This window comes from Onthophagus taurus, chromosome 2 (assembly GCF_036711975.1).
Source record: "Onthophagus taurus isolate NC chromosome 2, IU_Otau_3.0, whole genome shotgun sequence".
Lineage (NCBI taxonomy): Eukaryota > Metazoa > Arthropoda > Insecta > Coleoptera > Scarabaeidae > Onthophagus > Onthophagus taurus.
Window position 1 is genome coordinate 5,011,751 of NC_091967.1, and position 15,158 is coordinate 5,026,908.

Here is a 15,158-nt window from a genome sequence, read left to right on the forward strand (position 1 = left end):
GGAAGAGATTATTGCGTTAGTTTTATTAATAAATGCATTTAATAAAAAAACAATTTCCTCAACTTGTAAATTAGTCTTAAAATAGGAACGTGTTATGAAAATCAAAGCTACTAATATCTTGAAGAGCGTCATATATAATAAGTAAAATTGTGTCAAAATACATTTAGCCTTATTTAAACAGCAGTTTTAGAAGAAATTGCTCACTCAGTTATAACTGATGGTGCTTTAGATTAAATTTGATGCTGTTTCCAGTGAAGATGACTAAATTCTAAATGTAGTTGACAATTCACAGAGCCTATAGAATTTAATGCCAAATAGGGACTCTTCTGGGACACAGACTGTTAGAAAGTCTTCACAGTTCTGTGACTTAATAGTGCCAAAAGATGGAGTTACAAGTAATTTATTGGTAGTCCAAAATCATTTCTGTAGTGCTTGTCCATCATACCCTGAAATATTATTACGCCCAGAAGTACCTAAATGTCATTCTGTCACTTGAAGCTCACCCACTTCTTGACCGGATACTGCAGCTTGCATAAGCACATGTTTCCATGGAGCCAGCTTCATGTTCTACATGAAGATTTCATGTTCTACATGAAGCTGGCGAATATATCTCTCTGTAGAGGGTGTGAAATGGAAGACGAGACGATAATCCAGGATCAAGGACCTGGATTTTCTTTCTGCCTTTTCTATATTAACGTTCATTAAAACCTTGGGTTGGCTTTCTGACCACCAGTCCTAGTCCACTTCAATGATTGTGATTTTGATTAAATTTGCTGTTTCCAGTGTAGATGACTAAATTCTAAATTTAGTTGACAATTCACAGAGCCTATAGGATTTAATTCTCTCTTCTGGGACACAGGCCCGTTAAAAAGTCTTCGCAGTACTGTAACTTAACAGTGTCAAAAGATGGAGTCATCTTTTCTTAGTCATCTTCTAGTTTCTGTATCTTAAAAACTTGCATTACAAGTACCGGGTTATTCTTTTTTGTATAATTCAACATTTTTATAGTTATAATTAAAAATAACTTAAAAGATAACTCATATTGATTAAATTTCTTTGTTGAAAAACTATTTGAAATAAAATTTAAGTTTATCGTATCCAATAACGATGTAAAAACATGGAGAAAATTGTTGAGAAGTTATTACATGGGATGTTTGTGTGTAGAAATTAAAAAATAACGTCGAAATGTTTACCACATCACTCCTTGGACAGCAATTGATTTCAAATGAGAAGAAAAGTCATTGGTTTCTAAGTAAATGATTACAATAAATGTGATAATACGATTGTTTCTTTATAATAATTAATTAAGTAGTTGGAGTAAAATCTACATAGATGTCGGTGAATTTTTTACCGATGTTTATCCGGACAATGTCAGAAGACACGTAAATGTCACATTGACATTCTCCGGTCAAACTCCAGTCAAAATTACACGCATATACCCAAATGTCCGTCCTTTTACATCGGCCTCTACGACCCGCATCCCGGAGACGTTGAAGCCGAAGAGGCGTTTGGTGGTGAGTCCTTTTAAAGACGCTTCCGTTGGGCGTTTCGACGCTCCGCACGGACGCTTAGTTGCCCGGCAACAATTCTTTTTTTCTCTAGTCAAATTATCAAATTTGACTTTTAGAATCCATCTCCTAACACCTCACCATTACTAAATTACCCGTGAAGAAGTTGACGACAAATCCCTTAGTATTAAGTTATGTATCGGTGAACGAAACTGGCCGATCTTGGTGAGATGACCGAATCGGAGGAATCCGAGAAACTTACCATTGGCGGTGGACGGCGTATGAGCGTTCAGGCCATGCAGTCGCTCTACGAGCTGCAGGAGAATAATCAGCTTTGCGACGCCACAATTTTGCTGGAAGATGGTACCAGCATTCCGGTACATAGGGCCATATTATGCGCCTGCAGTACATATTTTAAGTAAATTTTACTTTCAATTCAAGAATTATTTTATTATTAAACCATTTTTAGGGCACTATTTACAACTACATTACATGGAAAAAATAAAACAAACGTTTTACTTCCCGGCGTTTCCTCCGAAATGATGCACGCCCTTCTCTCCTATATTTACCTAAGAAAACTGAACGTAAACGAAGATAATGTCTACAAATTATTAACAACAGCCGATTATTTGAGTATCCTCGGAGTTTTAGAGATATGTTGCGATTTCCTTGAATACAAACTAAATCCAACGAATGCAATAGGAATTATGTTATTCGCGAGATCGCACTTTTGTCGAAAACTGGCAGAATCGGCTTGGAAATATATAATGCGTTTTTTCGTTCAAATCGCAAGCCAAAGCAACGAATTACTTGGCTTAAGTTTAAATGATTTACAAGAAATTATCAACGATGACGAGTTAAACGTGAAAAGTGAAGAAACCGTTTGGGAAGTTATTTTAAAATGGATTAACCACGATCCGGAAGATCGCAAAAAACACATTGTTTCTCTTATGAAATGTATCAGATTAGGTTTATTGGATACACAATTTTTCTTAGAACACGTTAAAGATCACCCATATGTAACGAGTTGCGAAGAGAGTAGACCCATGATAATTGAAACATTAAAATTCTTATATGATTTAGAAACGATTTCTCATCGCGACGGCGAAGTACCAACTCCAGAAATAGCAAGACCAAGAGTTCCACACGAGGTGTGAATTAAAACCTTTCTTACTCTACCCATTTAATATTTTTTTTAAATTAAATTGATAGGTTTTATTCGCTATTGGTGGATGGAGCGGTGGTTCTCCAACAAATTACATGGAAACTTACGACACCCGAGCCGATCGTTGGGTAAAAGTTGAAGAAGTCGATCCTATGGGACCCAGAGCTTATCATGGAACTGCCGTTGTCGACTTTAACATTTACGTAATCGGTGGATTCGATGGAATGGACTATTTCAATTCTTGTAGGTGCTTTGATGCCGTGAATAAAATTTGGAAGGAAGTTGCTCCGATGCACGCAAGACGTTGTTATGTTAGTACGGCTGTTTTAAACGATCTCATTTATGCAATGGGTGGATATGATGGCCATCATCGACAGAATACCGCTGAAAAGTATAATCCGAAAACAAATCAATGGAGTTTAATTGCACCCATGAATATGCAAAGGTCTGATGCAAGTGCTTGTACACTTAATGGTAAGAAAATTCTATTTCAATAAAATTAATCTTTATATGTTAAAGCTAGGAATTTCTCCACCATGCATATTTAATAATAATAACTTGTACCGGACCACGTTGTACAAGTTCAATGTTATTTAAGTTCAAAGTTATCAAAGATAACTAAAGTTTTACCTATTTATTTCCGGAATAATCTAATTACTTAAACTTTGGTTAAATCACCATTAAAGTAAAAGATCTTCAGCTTCACTCTTTTAGCCTCAGCTTCCTATTGCATCTCAAATCGTACTTTATTATTATTTTTTTGTTTTTAGGAAAAATTTATATAACAGGTGGTTTTAATGGTCAAGAATGCATGCATTCGGCAGAAGTATACGACGCAGCTATAAATCAATGGTCATTAATAAATCCGATGCGTTCCCGAAGATCTGGAGTATCTTGCATAGCATACCATGGACATATATACGTAGTGGGCGGTTTTAACGGTATTTCGCGAATGTGTAGCGGTGAAAAGTTCAATCCGGCGACGAATACTTGGTCGCAGATTCCCGACATGTACAACCCGAGAAGTAATTTTGCGATTGAAGTAATCGACGATATGATCTTTGTTATTGGCGGTTTTAACGGGGTAACGACGATTTACCACGTTGAATGTTACGATGAAAAAACGAACGAATGGTACGAAGCGACCGACATGAACATCTACAGATCGGCTTTATCGGCTTGCGTAATAAGCGGCCTACCGAATGTGCGAGATTACATTCATAAGCATCGGGAGAAATTGATGGAGGAGAAGAGGCAGAAGATGATTGCTTTGGAAGCGCAGAGAGAGGCCGCTTTGAACAATAACGACGCGCTTCAGGTGCAACAGGCCCAGGTACAAAATGCGCAAAACTTACAGCAGCTAAATATGTTGCAGCAGCTAAATGCCAATTTGCACAACAATAATCCAGCGTTGCCGGCCAATCCACATCCGCAACCGATGGACGTCGTCGAGGACGTCGAACCAGCTCAAGATCAATAATAAAAAATAATTAAATTAATAATAAATAAAAATAGTGCTTTTAAAAATCTTCTTTCAAGGAAAAAGGCATGAACACTTTAATGATTAGACTGAGTACTTAAATAAAACGATGCAAAAATTAAAAAGGGAGAAATGAAGGGGTTTGAAGAGTGAAAAATCTTTGGGTGGTACCAAAATTAAAACATCTAATATAAGCTGGACGAAGAACTTTTTTGTTAATGACACGTCGCTGTGGCGCATTGATTTCCCCTATATTGCTTAGTATTAAGGATTTTTAAATAGAAATTTAAATAATAATAGCCACAAATCAACCAAGCACCTTGTCTTTCAGCGGTTATGTATACATTAATATATAATGTAAATATACACATTTACTTTTACATAATGTATATGAAATAGAATAAATAAAAGTTTATTATTGCCATGTTTAATATTCATCTAATTTTACATCATTTACATAATTGTTTTTGAATTTGTGATCTTTATGAATCTATGAACTTATTTATTAGAAATCACTATCTGATATCTTCACTATCTAATGGCTTAGATATTAATGAACAGTTTAGTTTAGCCTTCAACAAATTATCTCGAGCCCAACTCGTGTCACCGTCTCCTCCGCCACATTTATTGACTTTGTGCTTTTAAATGTAGATGCTCCTGTTCTTGAATCGAGTGTGACAACTATACATAACATTGCTGATCACTCACTTGTGTTTGTTGCCTTGTCTTTTGATTTGCATCGTTCTACAATTAAAAGCATTACTTATAGAGACTTCAGAAACTTTAACTCTGAACTTTTTCTGGATCAGCTGAGTGCACCTCCTTGGCAGGAACTTTTGCAGCTGTCGAATATTAACGATAAAGTTGATTTTTTTAATTGTCAACTTTATTCTTTGTCCTTTTTAATCTTTATGCACCTATCAAGACATCGGTTCTACATAAGCATTAAAAATAAGTGTAGTTATCTTGGTTATTATTATAGATGGACTTTTTTACAGAAAATTTCATGACGAAGCAGACGAAGTCAAAAAAACAATTTTTTCGGTTTTAGATTTTGACATATTATGACAATTTTCGTTTTTTTAAATGGAAACAACCACTGATTATTCGCTTACTAAATTCGTTATTTTTTTCTGATTACAAAAATATAGGGTTTTACAGGTCTATTTCTTATTGTTTTAAAATAAAGCTAAAAATAAACTTTTCTTTAAGTGTCATCAAAGAAATTAAATTTACAGTTTCCTGTAAATTATAACTAAAAATTAAAAAAACATATTTCTGATATTTGAAACAAACACATTTGTTGAACTATTTAATTTATATTTGATTTACACAAAAGTTGGAATAGTTGGATTTCACATTTTTTATTAATATTTAATATTATTATTAAATGACTTAATAAATTATTGATAGATGGCGTTCACATATTTTTTTATTTTATTTAATTCAAATAAACATAGCAACATTTGTTTGTATTCAAAAATTTTCTGAAGTGTTAAATTAAAAATCCTGTTTTTTAAGATGGATTACGAAAATTACGAAGAGTTTAACATGTTAGAATGTTTATGTTTATTAGAAAATAAAGTAAATTTTATATAAATTTTTAGTCGAATAATTTTTAGTTATAGTATCGTAATTTACAGGAAACTGTAGATTTAATTTTTTTGACGACACTAAAAACCTTATTTTTAGCATTATTCTAAAACAATAAGAAATAGACCTATCTAACCCCATATTTTTGTAATCAGAAAAAAATAACGAATTTAATAAGCGAATAATCAGGGGTTGTTTCCATTTAAAAAAACGAAAATTGTCATAATATCTCAAAATCTAAAACCGAAAAAATTTTTTTGACTACTTCATCAAATTCTCTGTAAAAAAGTGTCCATATAATGTCTAAGTTATAATACTCCACTTACAATAATAACCAAGATAATTGCACTTGTTGGGTTTACGATATTTTCAATTTTGGCCTCTAGGGGAAAAACAAAAGACGATAGCGCTTTGAGGTTTTTGGCATTAGCAGTTTCCCGAAAAACGAGATCATGACATGTAAGCTACTTTTTTTCTAACTCTTATAGTTTCCGAGATAGAAAAAAAATAAAAAAAAACAATACAATTACAATTCTCGCTTTTTTAAATGGCAACATCCACTGATTATTCGATTATTAAATTCGTTATTTGTTTCTGATTACAAAAATATAGGGTTCTACCGGTCTATTTCTTATTGTTTTAGAATAAAGCTAAAAATAAACTTTTTTTTTAGTGTGTCAAAGAAATTAAATTTACAGTTTCCTGTAAATTACGGTAATATAACTAAAAATTAAAAAAGCATATTTCTCCAATTCAAAACAATGCAATCCATTAAATATTTCCGTATTAACAGTTGATGTAATAAACATAATTATTTGTTTTTAAATACTAGAAAAATAATACCCCATAATTTACAGGAAACTGTAAATTTTATTTCTTCGACGACACTAGATTTTAGCGGTGCTTGAAATTTTATAAAAAAGAGATGTTTTTTTATTAAGAAAGGTATATTCGACGAATTTTCATCATAATTATTTAGTTCCTGTAGCGGAGTTTCGATATATTGGTGGAGTTTCAAAGACCTGCGGGTTTTAACATAATAAATTATTATTATTATCACGAATTTTATGAAACCTTGAAAATTTTGTATTGGCGTTGCACTTGGGGTTGGTGCTGGGATGGGTTTTTAATGTAATTTCATCTAAGACTTTCGAGGGCAAATGAAAACATACTTTCCTTTGTTCAATTAATTTTTTTTTTTGTATTACCCTTCTTTTTTTAAAGTATAATATGGGGTTAATAAATATTATTATTATTTTGTGATTTATTATAAATTAAATAAAAAAATCAATGTTTTTTCTAAGTCTAATTTATTTACAAATTTATGTACATTGATTTTAATATACATTGATCTTAATACCTTTCCTCGTCTTAAGACCTACACTATTATACATTCAAATAAATACAGAAAATTAATAAACATGAAGGCACAGTACATCGTTATACACAACGTAAACGACATAAAATCGGCTCGATTCTGCGTGTCCTTGCAATCTACATTAATCGCACGTCACTGAACACACCATCAGGTAACTCCTAAACATTAACATCTCAAGCAACGACGGGTTCTTGCGTTTGCATGTTATAGACGACCGTTGAATACAAAACGCCGCCATCCCACAGCGTATTATCCTTGTGTTCAATCACCAGATCGTCATTCAAGACTCTCATCGTCCACGTCACGACCGTGAAACAAGCCGCGTTTACGGGGAAAGCTCTTATAATCGCCGGCATCAACCCGCGAAATAAAGATCTATAACCGCCTTGTTCAACGGTTTTTTTTAAACAATCCATTGAATTTTTGTACTCGTTTATGCCGTTCATTCCGTCGATTTGCATTCTTGATTTTATCACATCGATCGGATACGAAATGATCCAAGAGATAACGCCGGCCGTACCTCCGGCTAAAATCATCGTCGGCGTTGAGGTGATTCCATCTTCCATTCGTGATAAATATTCGTAAGAAGCAAAATAAGAACCGAACGCTGGGATTTCCCTCATTACCGTGATGTTTAACCCGCGAAAAACGCCTTTAAAACCTTCCGATTCAAAAATTTTTTTTATACACTGAGTAGCACTAACATTTCCTAAAATTTGTGCTCTAGATTTAGCTAATTCAACCGGCCCAGTTAGAATACTTTGGCAAAATCCAGCCATTCCACCGGCGATGAAATGAGAAAAAATGCTGTTATCTTGACTTATGTATCTTTGCGTGATACCGTAAACTCCGAAAATTATCGCGTTTATTCCCGATACTCCAACAAGGGGACTACTCATCCCTCGATAAAGACCTTTAAATCCATCTTTTATGATTATTCCACGAAGACATTTATAAGTTGTGTTGTATTTTGATGTCGGAGATTGAACTTGTAAGTGAACTTTGACTGTATCTAAAGGATGACCTACGATTACCCCAGCACAACCTAAAATTAAAAATAATTGATTTATTAATTTGAAGCATCTTAAAATTAATCTTAAACAATAAGGATTTTATTGTAATATACACTATCGTTAAGTCCAAACTTGTTTACGACCGATTTATCTTGTTTTCCACTCATTTTCATTGAAAAATATTAATTATTGTTTTAAATAAAAACGATATAACCTCAAATGAGTTGTTTATGATGAAGGTTGTCAATTTTACGGTACCAATTAAACAAAATAAAGATACTAAATTTGAGAAAACTTCTAATTGTAAGATTTGAGATTATGTTGAAAGTCAATTAACATAAAAATAAATAATATAATTAATATATGATATAAAAATGTAATTAATTTGAATTAATTAAAAAAAATTATTTAAACTTAGTGACATTTAATCATTTCCAATACCAACCTCACGATTTTTAATTTTTAGTTGTAATTTACAGGAAACTGTAAATTTAATTTCTTTGACGACACTAAAAAAAAGTTTATTTTTAGCTTTATTCTCAAATAATAAGAAATAGACCTATCTAACTCCGTATTTTTGTAATCAGAAAAAAATAACGAATTTAATAAGCGAATAATCCATTTAAAAAAACGAAAATTGTTATAATATCTTAAAATCTAAAACTAAAAAATTTTTTTTGACTACGTCATCAAATTCTCTGTAAAAAAGTGTCCATATAATGTCTTAGTTATAATACTCCACCTATAATAATAACCAAGATAATTGCACTTGCTGGTTTTACGATATTTTCAATTTTGGCCTCTAGGGGAAAAACAAAAGACGATAGCGCTTTGAGGTTTTTGGCATTAGCAGTTTCTCGAAAAATGAGATAATGACATGTAAGCTACTTTTTTTCTAACTCTTATAGTTTCTGAGATAGCCTATTCGGACATCGAATTTGAACCACCCTGTACAGGCTATCTCAGAAACTATAAGAGTTATAAAAAAAGTAGCTTACATGTCATGATCTCGTTTTTCGAGAAACTATTAATGCCGAAAACCTCAAAGCGCTATCGTCTTTTGTTTTTCCCCTAGAGGCCAAAATTGAAAATATCGTAAAACCAGCAACTGCAATTATCTTGCTTATTATTATAGGTGGAGTATTATAACTAAGACATTATATGGACACTTTTTTACAGAGAATTTGATGATGTAGACAAAAAATTTTTTTCGGTTTTAGATTTTGAGATATCATGACAATTTTCATTTTTTTAAATGGAAACAACCACTGATTATTCGCTTATTATATTCTTTATTTTTTTCTAATTACAAAAATATAGGGTTCGAAAGGTCTATTTCTTATTGTTTTAGAATAAAGCTAAAAACAAACTTTTTTTATAAAATTTCCATCTAGTGTCGTCGACGAAATTAAATTTACAGTTTCCTGTAAATTACGGTACTATAACTAAAAATTATTCTACTAAAAATTTATATAAAATTTACTTTATTTTCTAATATGTAACATTCTAACATGTTAAACTTTTCGTAATTTTCGTAATCCATCTTAAAAAACAGGATTTTTAAAGTGACACTTCAGAAAATATTTGAATACAAACAAGCGCCATCTATCAATAATTTATTAAGTCATTTAAGAATAATATTAAATATTAATAAAAAATGTGAAATAATGCAATCTATTCCAACTTTTGTATAATTACATATATAAATTAAATAGTTCAACAAATATATTTGTTTCAAATACCAGAAATATGTTTTTTTAATTTTTAATTATAGTACCGTAATTTACAGGAAACTGTAAATTTAATTTCTTGGAAGACACTAAAAGAAAAGTTAATTTTTTGCTTTATTCTAAAACAATAACAAATAGACCTGCTAAACCCTATATTTTTGTAATCAGAAAAAAATAACGAATTTATTAAGCGAATAATCAGTGGTTGTTTCCATTTAAAAAAACGAACATTGTGATAATATCTCAAAATCTAAAACCGAAAAAATTTTTTTGACTACGTCATCAAATTCTCTGTAAAAAAGTGTCCATATAATGTCTTAGTTATAATACTCCAGCTATAATAATAACCAAGATAATTGCGCTTGCTGGTTGTACGATATTTTCAATTTTAGCCTCTAGCGGAAAAAGAAAAGACGATAGCGCTATGAGGTTTTCGGCATTAGCAGTTTCTCGAAAAACGAGATCATGACATGTAAGCTACTTTTTTTCTAACTCTTATAGTTTCCGAGTTAGCCTATTCGGACATCGAATTTGAACCACCCTGTACATCACAAGGTGAAAAAAGTCGATATGGTTAAGAGCCAGTTATTTAGAAAAAAATCATGGTACTCGAGAAAGCTTGGAAAGTTTATTACAAAGAGCGGTAGCTCATTGCTCAAAGAGCGAAGTTAATTATATTAGCTAGTCCAAGCTAACTCAAACAGCGAAGAAATTTGGTTGGCAGCCATAAAATTAGAATCAAAAAATCACGAATTAGCAAAAGCTCAGGGTTCATCTCTAACTCCTAAGAGTTATGATGAAAAGTTCTAAATTAGAGTGCTTTTGATCTCTTATTCGAGATAAATAAATTGAAGTGTATGTATATATTTAGATCAATTTTAATTTTAATCTTACCTCCTAAACAACCAGCTATAAAATCCATTGTCACCTATCGTCTTCACCGTACAATTCAAGAAAACGTATACTTAAAATAGTTATACTACAATCCATGTATCTAAAATTAAAAAAAAAATATTTAAAAAATAACTAATAATTTCTTATTTAAAGTTTTTTTAACTTTGATTTAATTACATCACTGTGTTCCATGATTATTGATATTCCTTTAAACGTACTTAAATGAAAGTAAGTCTTGACAATGAATGATAAAGTTTTCGTAAAAACCAGTAAGAAAAGGTATTTATTTAGTAGTTAGACTATTGATTATTTTTTAAACGACTCTTAATGTTTATTCGAGTTTTTCTTAAAAAAGGGATTTCTTACAAATTAGAAGAAACAAATATTTGGTTTAAAACTAAAAAAAATTTTAAGAGAAAAAAACCAAAATTAATAAAAGTACCGCATTATGAAACACGCGCCGATAAGAATTTGATTATCAAAGACCTATTGACTTTTCCACGTATAAAATAAAGATTTAAAAATTTCCGAGTTTTATATGTAATTAAATCAAAATTTGATTAGTAACAGTATTTTAATTAATAAATAATGACGAAATTAATAAGTTTACTTTTTGATTGACAATTTCTGTAAACGTTTCTCCACACGAGAGGTTGTTTTGAATATTAATTTAAGATTATGTATCGATTCGTTTATTATTGTTATTCGCACGAGACCTTAAACTTTATAAACAAAAACGATGAACTTTTAATATTGTTTTCTTACGTATATTAATATAATATATACTAATTATGTACATTATATTATTTTAATCTAATAATTTTAGTAGAACTTAATCAACTAAATTAAATAAAATTACCTTTAAAAATAAAATTATGAATAAATCGATGAAATTTGGTCACAAGAACGACACAGACTGAAGTGTCCAGTCTAAATTCTTTCTTATTTGGGGATAAGGGGTATCAGAATCACGCACTCATGAGGCGGTATTCTCTTAGCAAATAGCAATGTCATAGGTCACACCGTTATCTATTTAAAATGATGATAGTCGAATTTTGATGTAAAACCAACAAGGAAGACTGTTTTTTCTTAAACGGATAATGTTGGTGATAGAAACGAGAAAAAGCTATTATTATAATTTTACTCAAAATACTCCGTTTAGTCTCGATTTAGTTAGGGTAAATTAGGAAAGAAGACTTTGGAACCGATGGTGCAACAAATTATTTGGATAAAGTTATTTTTCTGTTAAAAAGATTGAACTGTTGAAATATACTTAACATTTCTCGTGTTACATATATTATTTATAATAGATTATTCTAATAAATATGTAATTTTATGCGCATAAAATTACGCACGATGTAATTTTTGTGATTATACAGAAAACTACGTCAATTTGATCAAAACCAATATTGAATGATAACTTTAAATTGCGTTTTAAAGTCTCATACAACATATGCATAAATTTAATAAAGTTTTTAATTGCGATTTCGTTAATTAATCAAAGATTTCTCTTTATTTGTTGTTAACTCAACATTTAAGATAATGTGGGGTAAAAGTAATCTAAAAAAACAACCTTTTTTCCTTACGATAACTAAAAGGATGTTAAGTAATGTATATATATAGTGTTGGAATTTGCCATTGTAGATACATTATCTATTTAGGTTTACATGGAACTTTTCCTATATTTCGCTTGTTTAAATATTTTGAAAAGTGTAATCAAAGTAATCAAGACAACAACATAAATATTTAATTTTATTTCAAAAAAAGATTATTATTTTCCTAAATAAATGTGATTAATTTTAGATTTTTGTAATATGTTCCGAATCTCGTGCGCTCATCAATATTATAAAATCATGGATCTAATTTCCACAATTTGTAAAATTGGTTAAAAAGCAAGCCAATGAAATTCTAAAAAAAAAATTAATCAAATCTAAATCCTAAAACGCTGAAAAACAACTCAATTACAAGGCCACCCAATACCAAGACAACTTATGCAACAAACGGTAATTGTTTGTTCGAAATTAGTGAATCAGTAGACTTATTTTATAAAAATATCAAAAAATGTTATTAAGAAAAGTTCTTATAAAACTAATTTTAAGCAATTTTTATTTGAAACATTTTTCGATAAAGTTGATAATTACCGTTTGTTGAAAATTAGTGAATCAGTGGAGAGACTTATTTTATGAAAATATCAAAAAGTTTTATTAAGAAAAGTTGTTATAAATTTGATTATAAACAACTTTTATTTAAAACATTTTTTTGATAAAATCGTTTTGAGAATTAGTGAAGCAGTGAAGGGACTTATTTTATGAAAATAACAAAAAATGTCATTAAGAAAAGTTGTTATAAATCTAATTCCAAGCAGTTTTTATTTGAAACATTTTTCGATAAAGTTAATAATTACAGTTTGTTGGAAATTAGTGAATCAGTGGAGAGACATATTTTATAAAAATATCAAAAAATGTTATTAAGAAAAGTTGTTATAAAACTAATTTTAAGCAAGTTTTATTTGAAACATTTTTCGATAAAGTTGATAATAACCGTTTGTTGGAAATTAGTGAATCAGTGGAGAGACCTATTTTATGAAAATATCAAAAAGTTTTATTAAGAAAAGTTGTTATAAATTTGATTATAAACAACTTTTATTTAAAACATTTTTTTGATAAAATCGTTTTGAGAATTAGTGAAGCAGTGAAGAGACTTATTTTATGAAAATATCAAAAAGTTTTATTAAGAAAAGTTGTTTTAAATCTAATTTTAAATAACTTTTATTTAAAACATTTTTTTGATAAAATCGTTTTGAGAATTAGTGAATCAGTGGAGAGACTTATTTTATAAAAATATCAAAAAATGTTATTAAGAAAAGTTGTTATAAAACTAATTTTAAGCAATTTTTATTTGAAACATTTTTCGATAAAGTTAATAATTACCGTTTGTTGGAAATTAGTGAATCAGTGGAGAGACTTATTTTATAAAAATATCAAAAAATGTTATTAAGAAAAGTTGTTATAAAACTAATTTTAAGCAATTTTTATTTGAAACATTTTTCGATAAAGTTGATAATAACCGTTTGTTGGAAATTAGTGAATCAGTGAAGAGACTTATTTTATGAAAATATCAAAAAGTTTTATTAAGAAAAGTTGTTATAAATGTAATTATAAACAACTTTTATTGAAAAAATTTTTTTGATAACATCATTTTGAGAATTCGTGAAGCAGTGAAGAGACTTATTTTATGAAAATATCAAAAAGTTTCATTAAGAAAAGTTGTTATAAATCTAATTTTAAATAACTTTTATTTAAAACATTTTTTTGATAAAATCGTTTTGAGAATTAGTGAAGCAGTGAAGGGACTTATTTTATGAAAATAGTAAAAAATGTTTATAAGAAAAGTTGTTATAAATCTAATTTCAAGCAGTTTTTATTTGAAACATTTTTCGATAAAGTTAATAATTACCGTTTGTTGGAAATTAGTGAATCAGTGGAGAGACATATTTTATAAAAATAACAAAAAATGTCATTAAGAAAAGTTGTTATAAATCTAATTCCAAGCAGTTTTTATTTGAAACATTTTTCGATAAAGTTGATAATTATTGTTTGTTGGAAATTAGTGAATCAGTGGAGAGACTTATTTTACAAAAATATGAAAAAATGTTATTAAGAAAAGTTCTTATAAAACTAATTTTAAGCAATTTTTATTTGAAACATTTTTCGATAAAGTTGATAATAACCGTTTGTTGGAAATTAGTGAATCAGTGAAGAGACTTATTTTATGAAAATATCAAAAAGTTTTATTAAGAAAAGTTGTTATAAATGTAATTATAAACAACTTTTATTGAGAACATTTTTTTGATAAAATCATTTTGTGAATTAGTGAAGCAGTGAAGAGACTTATTTTATGAAAATATCAAAAAGTTTTATTAAGAAAAGTTGTTATAAATCTAATTTTAAATAACTTTTATTTAAAACATTTTTTTGATAAAATCGTTTTGAGAATTAGTGAATCAGTGAAGGTACTTTTTTTATGAAAATAACAAAAAATGTCATTAAGAAAAGTTGTTATAAATCTAATTCCAAGCAGTTTTTATTTGAAACATTTTTCGATAAAGTTGATAATTATCGTTTGTTGGAAATTAGTGAATCAGTGAAGAGACTTATTTTATGAAAAAGTTTTATTAAGAAAAGTTGTTATAAATCTAATTTTAAACAACTTTCAGCTTAAGTTTGTTCGTTTTAAAAATAATATAATATTTTTAATATATATATATTTTTATTATAATATAACATGATGATCTGTCAGATGGGAATAAAGTTAAGTAACAGTGATATCCACTGATGAAGAATTGATGTTAAGTGTATCAAAGCTATTTATTAAATATTTCTTTTTGTGTTCAAGTT

The 15,158-nt window shown here is 29.3% G+C and overlaps 2 protein-coding genes across 3 annotated transcripts; one reads left to right on the forward strand and one right to left on the reverse strand.

Annotated features, from left to right (window-relative positions):
* Positions 1-1,361: 1,361 nt before the first annotated feature.
* On the forward strand, positions 1,362-4,584 carry LOC111427482 (kelch-like protein 10). 2 transcript variants are annotated; one of them, XM_023062649.2, is made up of 5 exons: positions 1,362-1,514; positions 1,603-1,926; positions 1,978-2,659; positions 2,721-3,147; positions 3,444-4,584. In XM_023062649.2, exons 2-5 carry the CDS (start codon positions 1,739-1,741, stop codon positions 4,151-4,153), a joined length of 2,007 nt encoding a protein of 668 aa, XP_022918417.1. In that variant the 5' UTR covers positions 1,362-1,514; positions 1,603-1,738; the 3' UTR covers positions 4,154-4,584. The 2 variants fall into 2 exon arrangements, with proteins under 2 accessions (XP_022918417.1, XP_022918416.1); XM_023062648.2 differs by having other exon boundaries at positions 1,628-1,926.
* Positions 4,585-7,037: 2,453 nt separating this feature from the next.
* LOC111427069 (mitochondrial basic amino acids transporter-like) lies at positions 7,038-11,818 on the reverse strand. Its single transcript, XM_023062040.2, has 3 exons — positions 11,621-11,818; positions 10,762-10,861; positions 7,038-8,169 (listed from the first exon to the last, which is right to left on the reverse strand). Exons 2-3 carry the CDS (start codon positions 10,787-10,789, stop codon positions 7,298-7,300), a joined length of 900 nt encoding a protein of 299 aa, XP_022917808.2. The 5' UTR covers positions 10,790-10,861; positions 11,621-11,818; the 3' UTR covers positions 7,038-7,297.
* Between the last annotated feature and the right edge of the window lie 3,340 nt (positions 11,819-15,158).

Bases quoted from the DNA above. Each gene is read 5' to 3' on its own strand.
- LOC111427482 (XM_023062649.2), top strand. From the start codon at position 1,739: ATGACCGAATCGGAGGAATCCGAGAAACTTACCATTGGCGGTGGACGG. The intron at 2,660-2,720 runs GTGTGAATTAAA...TTAAATTGATAG, and splicing joins GACCAAGAGTTCCACACGAG to GTTTTATTCGCTATTGGTGG. The intron at 3,148-3,443 runs GTAAGAAAATTC...TTTTGTTTTTAG, and splicing joins AAGTGCTTGTACACTTAATG to GAAAAATTTATATAACAGGT.
- LOC111427069 (XM_023062040.2), bottom strand. From the start codon at position 10,789: ATGGATTTTATAGCTGGTTGTTTAGGAG. The intron at 8,170-10,761 runs GTAAGATTAAAA...TTTTAATTTTAG, and splicing joins TATAGCTGGTTGTTTAGGAG to GTTGTGCTGGGGTAATCGTA.